Source organism: Elephas maximus, chromosome 5, assembly GCF_024166365.1.
Source record: "Elephas maximus indicus isolate mEleMax1 chromosome 5, mEleMax1 primary haplotype, whole genome shotgun sequence".
Classification (NCBI taxonomy): Eukaryota; Metazoa; Chordata; class Mammalia; order Proboscidea; family Elephantidae; genus Elephas; species Elephas maximus.
In genome coordinates, this window is record NC_064823.1 from 4,238,616 (window position 1) to 4,256,040 (window position 17,425).

The following is a 17,425-nucleotide window of genomic DNA, read 5'->3' on the forward strand; positions in this document are numbered from 1 at the left end:
TGCTTCTGCAATATTTTTACACAACCCATTAAAAAAAAACGTCCGTCGGAGTTCCTTCTGCAAGCACAGTCCTGCTTGGGATGCCTTTCCTTTTCTAAAACTGAAACCAACTATGATTATGAGCATGTGTTTTTCTCTCTAGACTTAAAAGAAAAAAATCTTGGAAATCCTTTTTCAAGTCCAAGACACACTAATTCTATGCAGCATTCCCTTCATTATTATCAAATCTTGCATGTCTTAAAAAATGGTTCAGATGGGGAGTATTTGCATCAGTTTCATCTTTTAGTTTGAAACAGTAGTAGAGTAGCTGCTCTCCTTATCGCTTCTTTAAAAAGCCACCTTCAAAGTACCCACGGTATCAGATGTATTACTTTTGGCAAAACTGAAATTTTCCTGTATTAGGATAATTAAAATTTTTTCATCCAGCCACTCTTGATTCTATTCCAATATTGTATTTGCCATTTGTCATATTTGATGTGATGTCATATTTATAAGTGATAACTCATCACTTATAAATGAGCAAATCTCTTCCCACATCACTTTTTTTCCCGTTTGTGCTCAAGACCAAGGGAACGTGGTGGAGAAGAGGCAAACACATTGGAATCAAGGCTGACCTGGGTTTGAATTCTGATTATGTTACTATTAGCTGTCACTTTGGTCAAATTGCTTGATTTTTTGAGCCCCAACCTATAAATTGAGTAGCTTTAACATCACATGTAAAGCTCTCAAAGATAAGGAACTCAAATGTTAGTTTCTCCCCATGTGTACACCATAATGCTTTGTTTACATAAGTTAGGCAGTCATTCCCATCACCATGTAGAATGGAGTCTACTGAAAGCTGGCATAAAGGAAGAACAAATCCATGGCCACTGTCACCCCCTCTTCAAATCTGCAGAACTCTTAAAACGACAATCAAAATACGGGATATGAAAGGAAAGGCCGAACCAAAAGTTACACAGGGAAGGAATACGAGAAATTCATGCGTGGAACATACTTAACAATCCTGAACTGCTTGGCCCTGAGTAGCAGAGATGTGTTATCTACCCTCATGCCTTCAGGTTCCTCTGATAGTTCAAAAGGCGAAGCTGTCTATAAAGAAGGACCTAAGGTAAAGCACAAATAAGAAGTGAGACCTAACAAGATTTACATACTACTAGCTAAAAAATGCTTATTCTTCACACAAAGTGTTCACACAATTACATTTCAAACAAAGATAAATGCAAGAGCATCGTTGAAATAAGTGGTCTCTTGCTATGAAACGACAGCATATGACAGGACAGGAAACCCCGGTGGAGACAGTTCTACTCTGACCTACAGGGTCGCTATGAGTGGGCACTGACTCCATAGCAACGGGGTTTTTCCCCCCCCTATGATAACTCTGGGGCATGTGGCAGTTCAGCGGTAGAATTCTTGCCTTTCATGAGGGAAATCTGGGTTCGGTTCCCAGCCAGTGCACCTCAAGCGCAGCCACCGCCCATCTCGTCAGTGGAGATTTGCATGCTGCCATGTGGGTTATGACGTTGAATAGGTTTCAGCAGAGCTTTCAGACTAAGACGGTCTAGGAAGAAAGGCCTGAAGATCTACTTGAAAAGTCAGCCATTGAAAACCCTATGGATCACAATAGCCCAACCCCATTGTTGTGCGTGGGGTCCTCATGATTTCAGAGCCAACTCGATGGCAGCTTCCACAACAACATAGTAACTCTGAAGGATAACTCACAGAGTTCCACTGGGAATTTTTTTTCTTAATGCTAAGACAATTTACAATCACATCTCAATCACGTTATCTCCAGAAGTCTTTGATTTACTCAATGGCATTCCCAACCACCCCGACCCCACCTTCAACTCATACCCCATTCATATACGGTGGACAACATACAAAATTCAAACATAATTTTGGCTTTCAGTTCTCACCTGGATTTACTTGCTTAAGGCTCTCATGATAATATCAGGCTGGTGGACTTTGGGGGTAGGCACACAATATTTAACGCCTGCCTAATTAGAATTCTCATCAGTGTTCTTTTTCTCAGTTGACACATGAGTACTATTAATCGTGCTAAAATTTGAGTCAGTACTGCAGTTGGTATAGATATTCTTCCTCCTTGCCATTCCTTCCACGTAGCCCCCAAATTTTGTGTATGCAATATACTCACGACTTCATTTGTTTTCAAAACTAGTTCCAATGCAGAATGTTTGAGTGAGCCCATTTTAGAGAACTCCAGCTTTGACGCTGAGAGATCCCTATAACCACAGGATTGATGCCTTCGATGTGCTGCTGTAGACCCACCTTCGCCCACTTTTAAAATGAAGGGTCTGTATAAATGGGTAGTGTAGGCCACCACATAATAGTATCAAAAGACCAAGTCTATACCCAGATTCTTTGGGGGGCTAAAAAGACAAAAATACTACAAGCACTAGCTTTAAAAGATCATTTATTAATCTTTGATATTTACAACTCACAAATTAAAATATTTATGAATTACGAATAAGTTACTTTGTTGGGGATTTTTTGGGAAAGGGATTTCACCTGTTATCTTTTTACCGCTTTCTTTTCTGATACAAGAGAATTCCAGGTTATCTTTCCGCCTAACTCTCTCCTTTCTTGCTGTCTAAACCACAGTCATCTAGCTGTCTGGGGAAATTTCAATGACACCCCTACTAACAGGCTTTCTAGTTTCCCATCTGTGAAAAGAAGGTCCCACTGACATTCTTAGCTATTGCCACATAACAGCCCCTAAATCATCTACTGTGAAAAGCAGATTGCAGTACAAATGACGACTTGGAGTGACCTCAAATGTATACCAGTAGCATTCTAATGGAAAAGTATAAATGCCTAATGTGATTAAATAATGAAGACAGACTGACCATGGAATCTCTTCAAGAAACACAACAATGGGGCACATGGAGCTATAGCAAGGATTATGTATGAACAACCTATCTGGGAGACTTGATTTCTTCCACTTGAATAACAAACACACAAAACCCCTCGAGGAAACAGTTCCCTTGTGCACAACTATTTTGTTAGACCCCAAATGCAAACATTTTAAAGCTTTAAGATAGTCACTATAACTTGTGTTTTGTACAGTTACAAAATGCTCATACTGCCATAATTTATTAATTTTACATGAAGATATTTAAAAAATAAATATTACCATGCATAACTTTTGATGATATTTAAAAACCCACAAATAAATACCTTGAAATGCTGTCTAGATAAACTGCTCCTGCATACCTATTGTTAATTGTGGGAGACTCAAGCAAGTCTGAGATTTTATAATGCCCTTAAATTATCAAAACGTTAATACTAAGGGAAAGAAAACAATACAAGCCAAACTGGAGTGCAAACACCTTTTTTGCTGTAGGTTTTAATTGAAAAAAGTTAGTGAACTAATGGGATTCCTTCCCAAGGGCATGCTGGAAACATGAAGAGAGAGAGAAGCCAAGAAGCCTTCCTCAGGCAACTTCTTGTCCTATTTCAGTTTCCTGAAACATCCCTGGTTAAGACTCTTGTGATTAAAAAGACACAGACAAGTATTTATAAAAGTCCTTCAGGGTCCTCATTAAAGCTGAAGTCACACACTAGAGACAGGTGGTCTGAAGGGTAATTGAAGGACGGTAGTCGGTTGGGTCCAATCTGTTCTTCAGTGAGCAAATCGAGAGCTGACCTCACACTCAGAGCTCGTTTAGAATACCAGATATAATCCAGGGTGTGCCGGCACTCCCCCGAGGTCCGGATCTTCCAGGTAGTATAGGGAGGCTCTGACTGCCCATCGGCACTCAGCAGCTTGTAGGCGCTGTTCAGGTTGAGGCTGGAAGAAGCAAAGTGTTTGTAGACCTCCTCTGTGGGTTCTGCATTGAAGTCCCCACAAACAATAAGGGGAATCTTGGCTCCTTGAGTGATGTTCTGCAGGTTCTGGAGAAGGTCACAGCCTTGGGCAGATCGAAACCGCTCCCAGCCAGTGCGTGCTTTTAGGTGGGTGACAGCGATGCAGAACTGTCGACCTGACTCCTTGCACTCTAGGGTCTGTGCAATGGCCACCTGATTGGTTTTCAGCGTCATGGCTGTCAGCCTAATATTGGCACTGTTGACTAGCTTGAACCGGTTTTGGAGAAAAAACAAGGCACAGCCATCTGGCCCATTGTTGTGTTCTACATCTAGACAGGGCGACCAGGGCTTGGGGAAAAAAGTGCCCTGATAGCCCAGTCTACTGAGGAGTGGTTGGAAGGTGTCAAAATAGTGGTCCACCTCTTGGAGGCACAGTATATCAGGCTGGTAGGCTAGGATTTCTTCTAAGATGAGACATTTCCTTTCTTCCCACTTGAGTGCTTCAACAGGGCACTGTACAAAGTTGTCTTTGCCTTCTCCTAGAGCTGAAATAAAAAAGCCAGTCAGTTGTCAGCTACTACAGAAGAAAAACTTCAAAGTACCCGGGAGTCTCCTTAGGTTTGACACTATTCAACACGTTCACAAGGCTTCCTCTCCTTCAGATGCTTTCAGTGGCTCTTTGTCTAAACTGCATCAGCCCACTCGAACTAAAGCGCCTCTTACCATCTGGATGATGCAAGACATTGATTTTCTTTTGTAATAAAACTATTTCATTTAACTATATTCCAGACATAAGATCTTTGGTTTTTGCCTTAATTGAAGAAGCAGTGTTCTTTGCAGTCCCAGGGGCGTAAACTATGTCAAGTGAGGCAAATATGTTTAACTCTATATGATTTTAACACTGACTATAATAATAAAAAAAATAGAGCCATTCAAATACAGGGTGAAAATGGACACCACTCAGGATGAATGGAATCTACTTTAAATAGAAAGCTTCTCTTACTTATACATTAACAGCTAGACGAATAAAAGAATCATATTGGCAAGTCTAGCAAAATTTAAACTGCTACACGAAAGGCAATGCTACAGAGTTGACTGACACATCTGGTTTTTAATCCAGCAGGCTCAGAAATGGAATCCTTTTAACCGTAATAAATATCTTAATGAATAGAGAACTGAAAACATCTCTTTAGCTATTTTGTAAAGGAAGGCAGAAAGTTTTCACACATTCTCCTACTTTACAGAACACTGGCCTCAAGCTATACAGGTGTATGTGGATAAGAATCTGGTTGCTCGCGAGTTCTCAGACTCACCACCACCCAACCACAGACCCCACTCCCTGCAGAAAGTTCTACGTGTTGCCAGTTCAGTAGACTCGGTTTCTCCCCTGCAAGAATGCTATGTCAGTGCTACGGACTGAAAGCTGGGGTCAACAGAAAGTTTGAGGCTGTTCCATTTAACTGACTGATTAAATTTGAGGTTGTTTAAATTTCTATCTGTTGGGAAGTAACATAACAGACCTTCATGGTACTTAAGACTGCCCACAAACATGGAAGGTAATGAATAAATCTTGAGTTTCCAGTTTTATTGATGAAAACCAGATGACTGGCTTTCCTAACCACCACCACCACCCCCCTCCCCGAGAGTTTCTCATGCTCCCCTCATCACCCCATCCTCCTACACCTCCATCTGCCCACACTTCTTCCCTCCACCTAAGACATCAGTGCACTGCTCAGGCACAAAGCATGAGGCATACCTTGGGCGAGGATATTCCATTGCATGACCCTAATAGGTGGGTGGCTACTGGGGCAATCTGTCCTCAGATCCACAAAGTCCCTCTGGAACCGGGGAGGTCGAGTGTGCAGGACAGCCCTGCATTCCTCAAGGAGCTCTTTAGGATCAATGGGTTCCAGATGTTCTGAGTCAGGAGGTACCAAATACTCTGGGTGCTGGGAGGCAGCGCTGCTGTTCAGCGTCTTGGCGAGAACACTATAAAGTCTGCTCGGACCGTTTCCCATGGAACACACTACAGGAAAGGAAAGCACAGTTACACACTCAGCTCCTTTTCCTGCCCGCCCTTCCACTCTCACCTAGCTCAACTGTACGATAAAGCATTTGGTGTCCGTAGAAGCCAGGAGCTCAATTTGGGGCAATGTCGCCACGTTCACGTACAAAGCCAGGTCTACAGAGATGGATTAAAGGAGTCTGCAGATTCGACTTCCTACTAGGGCAGGCAATTTAAATACTACTATTAAAACTGTCTCTGATGAATTAAGATAACTAACTCTTTGAGAAATACTTTGATCTTTATGTCCTCTTCTAGGGTTTGTCTTTATATTTTGTAGAACTAGTCTTACAAAAGCATGACTAAACAGAATATGCCCTCCTTTTCTACGTATCTCAGTAAGAACGTGAACAGTTCATAACGAGCCAGATGTTACGAAGCCCATGTGAATCCTGCCGCCAAGGCCAAGTTTCAGCAGGCGGCTGCTCTGGCCACACCATCCACAGGGACCCTTCTGTTAGGAAAAGTAACGGCTGGAGTGGATCCACACTCCATTTCCCTTAGATCGTAACTGTAAATCAGGGCTCTGACTTTCTGTAGAACTCTGAACAATGAGCAATACAGTCTATAATCTAAGATCAACTGATACATTCTTTTAAAAACCCAGAATGGGAAGAGGGCACAACACAGTTGATTTTGCTTGCCTACCAAGTTTGCACTCAGGACACCAAATTCTCATGAGTAGCCTGTGTATCCTGGGCTCCTGGAAAAAGGAGCGAGGAAAGGTGCAAGAAGCACCAGTCACATTGTCTTCAAGAGCATTTTTATCCCAGCAGACTATAATTCATTTAGGAGAATAGAGCACAATCTTCAACTAAGTAGCGTGAGGGGAGGTGTACCTGTCAGTTCACTTGTAAGCAGCTGACTGCTCTTTTAGAGGTCAACTGTGCTTTCTCGTCATTACCATATAAATTAGGGGCAAGTTTTACTTGGAGCAACCTCTAACTCTGGCAAGATCTGCATATGATGAATCCTGGTACCAAGCAATTTGGATTTCCCTACCATGTCATATCCTTGCCATCTCTTGAAAGACACAAGGTTTCCTTTATAAAATAAGATGACAGGCTGACTGACTGTATCGGAAACTGGCAGGCAATCAAATTCACTGTGCAGGTCACAAAAGCAAATTCACCAGCAAAAGTCCTTGAACATCAAGATCAACAAACATGTAAGTGTGCTCTGTATTGTGCCTTTTCCTCAATTCAGTATAGTTTTTTTTTTTTTTTTTAACTTTTTCAGTAAGGAAACTAGCCTAAGACAATGTAACACATACCAATTTTCCCAACATACATTTAAATGTACATGTATAAGTTCACACACAAACAGAAACACACATGCTTCCAAACGGTTTGACTTCAATGTATTTAATTCAGTCTAACTGATCTGCCTGCCTATCTGACTACACGGGTCCAGAGAAAGAAATTTTATTCTTGGCTGACAATACAACTTTGATGTCTTTCTTCTTACACTTCTAGTTTAAAAAAAAAAAAAAAAGCCATTAAATGTCCTAGTGGTTCTCAAAGTGTGGCTGCAAGATCAGGTGCAGCAGCCTCACCTGGAATTGTGACCCCCCACCAAACCGTGTGCCAAGGTGTCCCACCCAGGACACCACAGAAAACTCACAAGCGCACTGTGGAATTATTTTAGATTTGAAATAAACTGATATTTGGCCTCCATCAGGCTCCAGGTGAACTACTAGCTCGATGTAGTTCAGTTCCAATAGAATCACTCTACATTCCTTTTGATGGCAACATATCTTTCCCAAGCTGGGCCTTGGGATTCTTATTGTGATAAAAAGTAAGTACCATATGAAAATTAAAGGGAAAAAGATGGGGGTATAGTACTTCCAAGGTTTGAGGAGTTATCTGATGTCATAAGAACCATCCTGAATCACACTTCCTTCTAAAAATTTAGAAAAACCAATTTCACATAAAGAGGATAAGGAACAGAATAACAGTCGTTCAGATAATGAAAACATGACAGAAGGACATGCCCATAAAACAAATCAAAACTGTACCCTATGACAAGAAAGAATAGCATCAATCAGAATTAGAAAACTTAGAAATGAGGCAACAGGAAAAAAATTAGCAACAAAAATAAAAAAGAAATGATAAATGATTTAAGAGAAAGGGGCAAATATTAAAGATCCAACATACGGATAATAGTTTTTATAGCTGAAAATAAATGCAAAGGTGCAAAACAAGAACTAAAAACTATAAATCAAGAAAATTTCCCTAAAAAAAAAAAAAACCTTGAAACTATATATTGAAAAAACACATTGCATACCTAACGATATCAACCAAAAAATGACCAACACCAACCGGACTGTACAAAAAAATATACATATCCTTTGGGCATCTAGGCAAGAACAACAAGTGGCTTGCAGGAAAAATAAAATTAGATTATCAGATTTCAACTACAGCGCTTCATGCCAGAAGAAAATGAAGTAACGTATTTAAAACACACAAGGAAAGAAAATGTGAGCTAAGGGTTTTATCAATATACAAGAACCCCTGGAATACTGCCTCATGGACAGGCCTGGTCTTGTACAGGGTCCTTGAGCTAAGAATGGTTTTTACATTTTTAAAGGGCTGTTAAATATACAAACACACAGAATAAGCCCACTTCCGGCACACAAAGCCTAAAATATTTACTATCCTGGCCTCTTCAGAAAAGTTTTGCTACCTCTGGAACTAGAGAACAAGCTTCAAACCAAAATAACCAGGGACACTGGTTTAAGAACTGGTGGTGAGCATTAAACATATAGCTACTTAGAGAAAATCAAGTTTAAATAAGGTTAAAAGGGAAAGTATAATATGTAATAGCTATATGATCCAAAAATGAACATATGAATAATTATGAGATATTCCAATTCTATCATTCCTTTAAAGAAAAGAGGGTTCAGTAAAAACCCTATAGTTCTTAATTGGAAGTATCAGTATGAGCTTATGAAGTATTCTATGTCCACAGAAAAGGCCTAAAAACGATGACCAAATAGCAATGAGCATCGCTGGTGCCCACAGGGAGTTCAAATGCAGAGTTGGAAGGCAATTTCCACTAAAGGAAATGAGGGCTTCTTGCAGAAATGGCTGATTCTAGGTCTGGGTAAGGAAGTATATGACTCTGAAATATTCTGTCATTGCAGATAGCAGGGAAGCTAGGAAAGACTACAAGACTCATGTCAAAAGAACTCTGGACACAACAGCCAAGAGGCAGGAACAACACAAGTGACCATCAACACATGCATGGATAAACAAAATGTGGTATATACACAACACAATTGAATATTACTCAGCCATAAAGAACAATGAAGTCCTAATACACGCTACAACAAGGATGAACCCTGAGAACATTGTGCTGCGTGAAATAAGTCACAAGAGGACACATATTGTATGATCCCACCTACATGAAACATCTAGAACAGGCAAGTGTATAGAGAACAAATTTTATTAGTGGTGACCCGAGGGAGGAGGAAAAAGGGAGTTATCGGTCGGGGGGCAGTGAGTTTTCTATGGACAGCAACGGAAAATTTTGGAAGTGGATAGTGGTGCACAATGCCATGAATATAATTAATGTCACAGAATTGTACATAATATATATATATATTTACCACATTTTAATAAAAAGATCAAATAGTCACCTTCCAAAGATAGCAGGGAACCAACATATTATTTTGAAAATTAGAAAACAAAGAGAAAAAACCAAGACTCTGTCCTGCCTTTCCTTTATGAACTGTACAACTTGATAGCCAAATAACCAAAACAAACAAACCCGTTGACGTCAAGTCGATTCCAACTCCTAGCAACCCTACAGGACAGAGTAGAACTACCCCATAGGGTTTCCAAGGAGCACATCTGGTGGATTTGAACTGCTGACCTTTTGGTTAGCAGCTGTAGCTCCTAACCACTACGCTACCAGTGTAGTGGTATAAAAATATTGCAGCTAATACATAAAAATGGAACGATAGAATTGGAATAACATCATTTTGCAATTCCCAGTGAACTAATGCATTTAGATAATGAACATCAATAGCAGCTAACATCACAAAAGTAGACACAACCAAACATTACATGCTTCCTGATGAAAAAACACAACACTATATAGTCTTGCCAAAGTGATAAAAGGTTGATTAAGCATCTGGGTCCAGATGCCAATTTGCATAAAACACCCAGGACAGAGTACTATGTTGAACTGCACCACAGTTACACAGCTGGCAAAATCCAGACTGTAGGCCACTCTACAAACCAAGTATCCTAGTTCTTCAAAAGATCAATTGTGAGGAAAAGGATGGAGTTTTCCTTACGTTTTTAACCCATAGATTAAAAACTTAAGGTATCATATTTTTAAAAAACGGGCTCAAAACTAAATTATAATGCCTTAGGATGTACAGTTGATTGACAAAACCATACAGAAATGTAAGGAAGTGATGAAATGATGACTACAGAAGGACAGTGGTTAGTTTTGGAAAGAGGGAAGAAGTTGGGAATGAGATGGTGTCCCCAAGTAGCTGGCAAAGTCCTTTCCAGACCTTATAAATAATCCACTCAGCTATACATTTGTTTTGTGTAGTTTTCTGTATTTGTATATTATTTTATAATAAAAACACTGAGTGAAATGATCAGGAAAAAAGAACTCTTAGAAATCAAATATAAAGATTCAAAGATAAAAACTGGATGTGATTAGACAATAAAGCCTAAAAAGATTATCAGAACATAGAACAAAAAGATAAAAAATTGAAGATCAGTCCAAGAGCTTCAAAAACAAACAAAAAAAAAACACAAAGGGAATATTTAAAAAAGAAAGGGGCGGGGGGGGGTGTTTCCCAGAACCGAAGGATGAATTTTCAGACTGAAAGAGCCCACAATAAATGCAGGCCTACAATAAGGCACTTTACTGAGAAGTTTCTCAACACCAGGATAGAGGAGGAGCCCTGGTTGCACAATGGTTAAGCGCTCGGCCGCTAACCAAGAGGATGGCAGGAGATTCTAAAAGCTTTGAGAAGGGGGAAAAAAGGAAGTGCCATACAAAGACGAAGAAACATATTGGCTTCCTAAGAAGCCACAAGACAATCGAGCAATAAAATTCTGACAAAGTGATTTTCAATTTCCATCTTTATTCCTAACTAAACTATCACTCAAGTACAATGGCTGAGTAAGGGCATTTCCAGAGAACAAAATCCAAAAATTTATTCTTGTGTACCCTTTTGTCAGTAAGTTTCTACAGAATGCACTTCAGCAAAATGGGAGAGTAAGCCAAGGATTAAAAAAAAAGGCGAATATCGATGAGAGGAGAAAGAACTTCAATAGATAACTGGAGAGAAGGAGGTTAGGAAAACAGGACTCAGGTCAACAGATAATGCCTGCAACTAAGAAAATCAAAAAGTAGCAGTAAAATCCTATTATTTGGAGGCAAACACCAGGGGAAAGGAATGAGGTGGCTGCCTCTGGGGAGTAAAATTGGGAGATGGGGACAGGGCTGATGTTTTATTTTATTGTATGTATTTCCTTATAATTTGCATCAAACCTACTACTAGTACTAATATTTGCACCTTTATATGCCAGACACTGGTTTAAGTATTTAACATGCACTAACTCATTTAATCACAACGAAATACATTTATGCCCATTTTACAGATTAGGCAATTGTACAGAAGTTAGATATTGTGCCCAAGGTCACAGAAGTGAAGGAGCCATCAGGTGGAGGAGCTGGGACTTGAACCCAGGCATTCTGAGTCCAAGACCAGGGTCCTTAATCCTTAAGACACATTATTGTTAAAAATAAATTTAAAAGAATAATAAATGAAATTATGCATGTTAAGTACCTTTTACATTCTTTATAAGATTACTGTGCAGACTAAAATTCGCCAGGTGCTCCTTGGAAACTCTATGGGGCAGTTCTACTCTGTCCTATAGGGTTGCTATGAGTTGGAACGACTCGACAGCACTGGGTTTTTGGGTTAAATGCAAGAATCCAAATAAAAAGTAAGCGGTACTCAATAGACGTTAGGTTGCTACTATACGATATACTCATCCCAATGCGCTGTCGTTCAAAAGTTACCTAGATGGCTACTGAGTCCAGTGTTGTTGCTACCACCATTCAAAATATTTTTTGGAATTCTAGTTTTTGAAATGCCTTCATAGGCTATTAGCTACAATACTCAAGGAAAACATTCTTTTTAGAGTCAACGCATTTTGGACCAATAGCAGACTATTAAATCTGATCATCTACCTTATTTGTGACTTGGCTCTGAAAGACTTCTGATGGTTTCCCAAAACTAAACCTACTGCCAAAAAACAAAGCTTTACAGGACACACTGTGGCATGGCCCAATACTGAGCCTCACCTGAGATGGGCCATCAACAGCGCTGATTCTAGTCCCAGGTCTATGATTACTCATCTGGGTCACAACTCTCCAGTTCTGCTTATGTAACTTTATGATGAGGACTTGTTAAATGATCACAATTTCTTCAAGATTATTTGGAAAATGCATGTTGGTTAGAACCGGTGGAAAGCTTTCAAACGCAGGGTCATGTGCTCTTCATAGAATGTCTCTGTTATTTTCACTAGAGACAGACACATTTTTCTCTATTAAACTATATCGTTTCTGTTAAGAAAACCTGGATGTTGTATTCAGAAAGGCTTTTCGTTTCCTCACATCTGAGATCCAGAATGGACAATTTCTGTGAGATGTGATAACTACTCAGGTTTGGAATAATGTATCAAACTTGCTTTTAAAGGAAGCTTTACTGGCATAGACCTTTCGCTGCTGTCTCACTATAGGTTCATTCACCTCAGAAAGCTGTCACAAGGCAAAAATTTGAGTAAGAGACGAGATACAGGGGAAGTGTCAGGGGGCATTTACTACAGTCCTGTGTCTGGCCCTTAGATCTTGCGGAAAATCCAAAGACGGTCCCCAGGATAGACTAACGCAAACCTGGATGCCCGATTATTTGGTGACAAAGGGACGGTGACAGGACATGCCCCTCTGATACGAAGGTACCTGGGAAGCTGATTAATGAATCAGCCTGTTGCATAGTGAGCACAAAATTAGGACAGAAAGACACGGACGGCCCTGAGAGGGATTTCCAGTAGTCCGCCTTCCTTCATACCTCTTACTGAGGGCCTCCAATGTGCCGGGCTCTGTCCTCATTGTGCTCTCTGCTGATCACCTTCTGCAGTTCACTCTCAGGCTGTGGGACCATCACCAGCTAATCTCTTGATCTAATCTAATCCCACAGGCCTAAGGGATAATCTGTTGGCTAACTGTACATTCTTATTTCCCTATTCTCTGAGTTTCGGGAAGGGTGCCTCATGCCAATGAAATAATTTGCTAACCTTTTCCTTCAAAAAGATTAGTGTTTGGGGAAAGATTAATACACATGAATTACAAGAGAAAAACTAAGTGCTAACTATATGCAATGGCCTAGGGTACAATAAGGATTAAAACAATCAGAATGGATAAGAGTAACCAGAAAAAGACTTAAAATTCAAACAGGACTTAGATATGGAGCTCTAATTCTCCATACACCACTTGGTAGCCAATACCATCCTCTGCCTCACTCTCTCACACACACAAATGGTCCCTCACAGTGCCTACTATGTGCCAGCCACTACTCTAGCCTACTTGAGATGCACAGTGAACAAAATAGACTAAGATCCTTGTCCTCATGGAGCTTACCTTCTATTGGGGAGAGACAAATGAAAACAGAGTTTGTCATATGGTGAAAAGTGTTAGGGAGAAAAATAAATGTGAAAAAGGGGACAGGAAATGCTAGATGGCCAAACAAACAACAACAAAAAAAACAAACCCACTGCAGTTGAATCAATTCCGACTCATAGCAACCCTACAGAACAGTGTAGAACTGCCCCAGAGTTTCCAAGAAGCGCCTGGCGGATTCGAACTGCCGACCTCTGTAGCACTTAACCACTAACACAGGGAGTTACTATTTTATATGGAATGCTCAAGAAGGCCTCCACTAAAGGATGGGATTTGAGCAGAAACATGAAACCAACAACCAAACCCGTTGCCACTGAGTCGATTCCAACTCATAGCAACCCAATAGGACAGAGTAGAACTGCCCCATAGTTTCCAAGGAGCACCTGGTGGATTCAAACTACGGTCTTTTGGTTAGCAGCTGTAGCACTTAACCACTACGCCACCAAGGTTTCTGCAGAAATGCGAAGGTGGTAAGGAAATAAGCCTTGTAATGATCCAACGGGGAAAAAATTCCAAACAGAGGGAATAGCAAGTGCAAAGGCCCTGAGGAAGGACTATGCTTGGCAAGTAGGATGAACACAAAGATTGGTGTGACCAGAACAGAATGAACGGAAGGAGATGAGGTCAGTGAGATAATGAGAGACAAGGGAATATATCATGTAGGATCTTACAGGCCATTCTAAGGGCTTTGGCCTTTCTCTGAGAAAGGAAGCCATTGGAGAGTACTATGCAGGTATGAGAATCAGATTTATATTTTAAAAATACCTCACTGGTTGATGTATTAAAAATACACTGTAGGGAAATAAAGAACCGTCAAAAACAATCATATTGTAGTGCTCTGGATATCAGCCAAAGGTGTACAATAAGCTAAGCAGCTTTTACTCATAAAAACTATTGAACTGAATCTGAGGAGAGGCGGAGCCAAGATGGCGGACTAGGCAGACGCTACCTCGGATCCCTCTTACAACAAAGACACGGAAAAACAAGTGAATCGATCACATACACAACAATCTATGAACCCTGAACAACAAACAGATTTAGAGACGGAGAACGAACTAATACGGGGAAGCAGCGATTGTTTTCAGAGCCTGGAGCCAGCGTACCAGTCAGGTACGGCACAAGCACAAACAGCTGCTCCACCCCCCTAAACTAACCCCAGGAGGGGGACCAGCCGGTTCCGCAGGCGGCGTGGGAAGCAGCCGGTAGAAGAAGTCCCCGGGAGGCAGTGACTGGTCTTGGAACGGGGAGAGCAGCGTCCCAGCCGGGGAACCATCCCGCCGGGATTTGGACTGGACGCAGGTACGGCATAAACACGGAAAGCTGCTCCACCCCCCTGAACTAACCCCAGGAGGGGGCTCAGCCGGGTCGCGTGAGCGGCGTGGGATGCAGCCGGTAGGAGAAGTCCCTGGGAGGCAGCGACTGGTATTGGAGCGGGGAGAACAGCATCCCAGCCGGGACACTCGGTCACGGCACAAGCACGGGGAGCTGCTCCACCCACCTGAAATAACCCCGGGAGGCGGCCCAACTGGTTCGCATGAGTGGCACGACAACGCGGCTGGAGGGACATGAAGTCCCCAGGAGGCAGCGACTGATTTTGGAGTAGAGAGTGCACTGTCCCAGTAGGGGAGCCTTGACGCTGGGCGTGGGGCTGGAAGCGGAGGATCTGACCTTGACTCCAGCGGGCCAGACCCCCCGGGGGCAATCTCCACACACCCAGCACACATAGGCGACACGCCCCGCGGGAGTCTCAGATATAATAGTCATTCCAAGCAAGACAAGCAACTCTGGCTATATTCTGAGGTGCTACTCTCCTATCTCTCTGTTCCCTCCCCCACCCTCCCCAGGCGGCTTCATTAACATCCGAATAGCCTGAGCCAGAGGGAGAACTCTGATAGGGATCTGACTGCATTTTTTTTTTAGCGGATTTTCTGGAAAAACTAGTTTCCCAGTGATGGCTCAGAGACAACAATCCATATCAAACCACTTAAAGAAGCAGACCATGACAGCTTCTCCAACCCCCCAAACAAAAGAATCAAAATCTTTCCCAAATGAAGATACAATCCTGGAATTATCAGATACAGAATGTAAAAAACTAATTTACAGAATGCTTCAAGACATCACAAATGAAATAAGGCAAACTGCAGAAAAAGCCAAGGAACACACTGATAAAACTGCTGAAGAACTCAAAAAGATTATTCAAGAACATAGTGGAAAAATTAATAAGTTGCAAGAATCCATAGAGAGACAGCATGTAGAAATCCAAAAGATTAACAATAAAATTACAGAATTAGACAACGCAATAGGAAGTCAGAGGAGCAGACTCGAACAATTAGAATACAGACTGGGACATCTGGAGGACCAGGGAATCAACACCAACATAGCTGAAAACAAATCAGATAAAAGAATTAAAAAAAATGAAGAAACCCGAAGAATCATGTGGGACTCTATCAAGAAGGATAACCTGCGGGTGATTGGAGTCCCAGAACAGGGAGGGGGGACAGAAAACACAGAGAAAATAGCTGAAGAACTCCTGACACAAAACTTCCCTGACATCATGAAAGACGAAAAGGATATCTATCCAAGATGCTCATCGAACCCCATTTAAGATTGATCCAAAAAGAAAAACACCAAGACATATTATCATCAAACTCGCCAAAACCAAAGATAAACAGAAAATTTTAAAAGCAGCCAGGGAGAAAAGAAAGGTTTCCTTCAAGGGAGAATCAGTAAGTTCAGACTACTCAGCAAAAACCATGCAGGCAAGAAGGGAATGGGACGACATATACAGAACACTGAAGGAGAAAAACTGCCAGCCAAGGATCATATATCCAGCAAAACTCTCTCTGAAATATGAAGGCGAAATTAAGATATTTACAGATAAACACAAGTTTAGAGAATTTGCAAAAACCAAACCAAAGCTACAAGAAATACTAAAGGATATTGTTTGGTCAGAGAACCAATAATATCAAATATCAGCACAACACAAGGTCACAAAACAGAACGTCCTGATATCAACTCAAATAGGGAAATCACAAAAACAAACAAATAAGATTAATTAAAAAAAAAAAACACATAACAGGGAATCATGGAAGTCAATAGGTAAAAGATCAAAATAATCAAAAAGAGGGACTAAATACAGGAGGCATTGAACTGCCAGATGGAGAGTGATACAAGGTGATATAGAACAATACAAGTTAGGTTTTTACTTAGAAAAATAGGGGTAAATAATAAGGTAACCACAAAAAGGTATAACAACTCCATAACTCAAGATAATAGCCAAGAAAAACGTAACGACTCAACTAACATAATGTCAAACACTATGAAAATGAGGATCTCACAATTTACTAAGAAAAACGCCTCAGCACAAAAAAGTATGTGGAAAAATGAAATTGTCAACAACACACATAAAAAGGCATCAAAATGACAGCACTAAAAACTTATTTATCTATAATTACACTGAATGTAAATGGACTAAATGCACCAATAAAGACACAGAGAGTCACAGACTGGATAAAGAAACACGATCCATCTATATGCTGCCTACAAGAGACACACCTTAGACTTAGAGACACAAACAAACTAAAACTCAAAGGATGGAAAAAAATATACCAAGCAAACAATAAGCAAAAAAGAAGAGTAGCAATATTAATTTCTGACAAAATAGACTTTAGACTTAAATCCACCACAAAGGATAAAGAAGGACACTATATAATGATAAAAGGGACAATTGATCAGGAAGACATAACCATATTAAATATTTATGCACCCAATGACAGGGCTGCAAGATACATAAACCAAATTTTAACAGAATTGAAAAGT

At 40.8% G+C, this 17,425-nt stretch overlaps 1 protein-coding gene across 2 annotated transcripts in view; it reads right to left on the reverse strand.

Annotated features, from left to right (window-relative positions):
- Positions 1–1,908: 1,908 nt before the first annotated feature.
- NOCT (nocturnin) overlaps positions 1,909–17,425 on the reverse strand; it is a 43,963-nt gene continuing 28,446 nt past the window's right edge. The window contains exons 2-3 of one of the 2 annotated variants that reach the window (XM_049885275.1): positions 5,582–5,851; positions 1,909–4,370 (exon numbers count right to left, since the gene is read on the reverse strand). In XM_049885275.1, coding sequence (XP_049741232.1) covers positions 3,535–4,370; positions 5,582–5,851 — 1,106 coding nt within the window. In that variant the 3' untranslated portion in view covers positions 1,909–3,534. The remainder of the gene's footprint in view (positions 4,371–5,581; positions 5,852–17,425) is intronic. The other variant, XM_049885276.1, reaches the window with a different exon arrangement.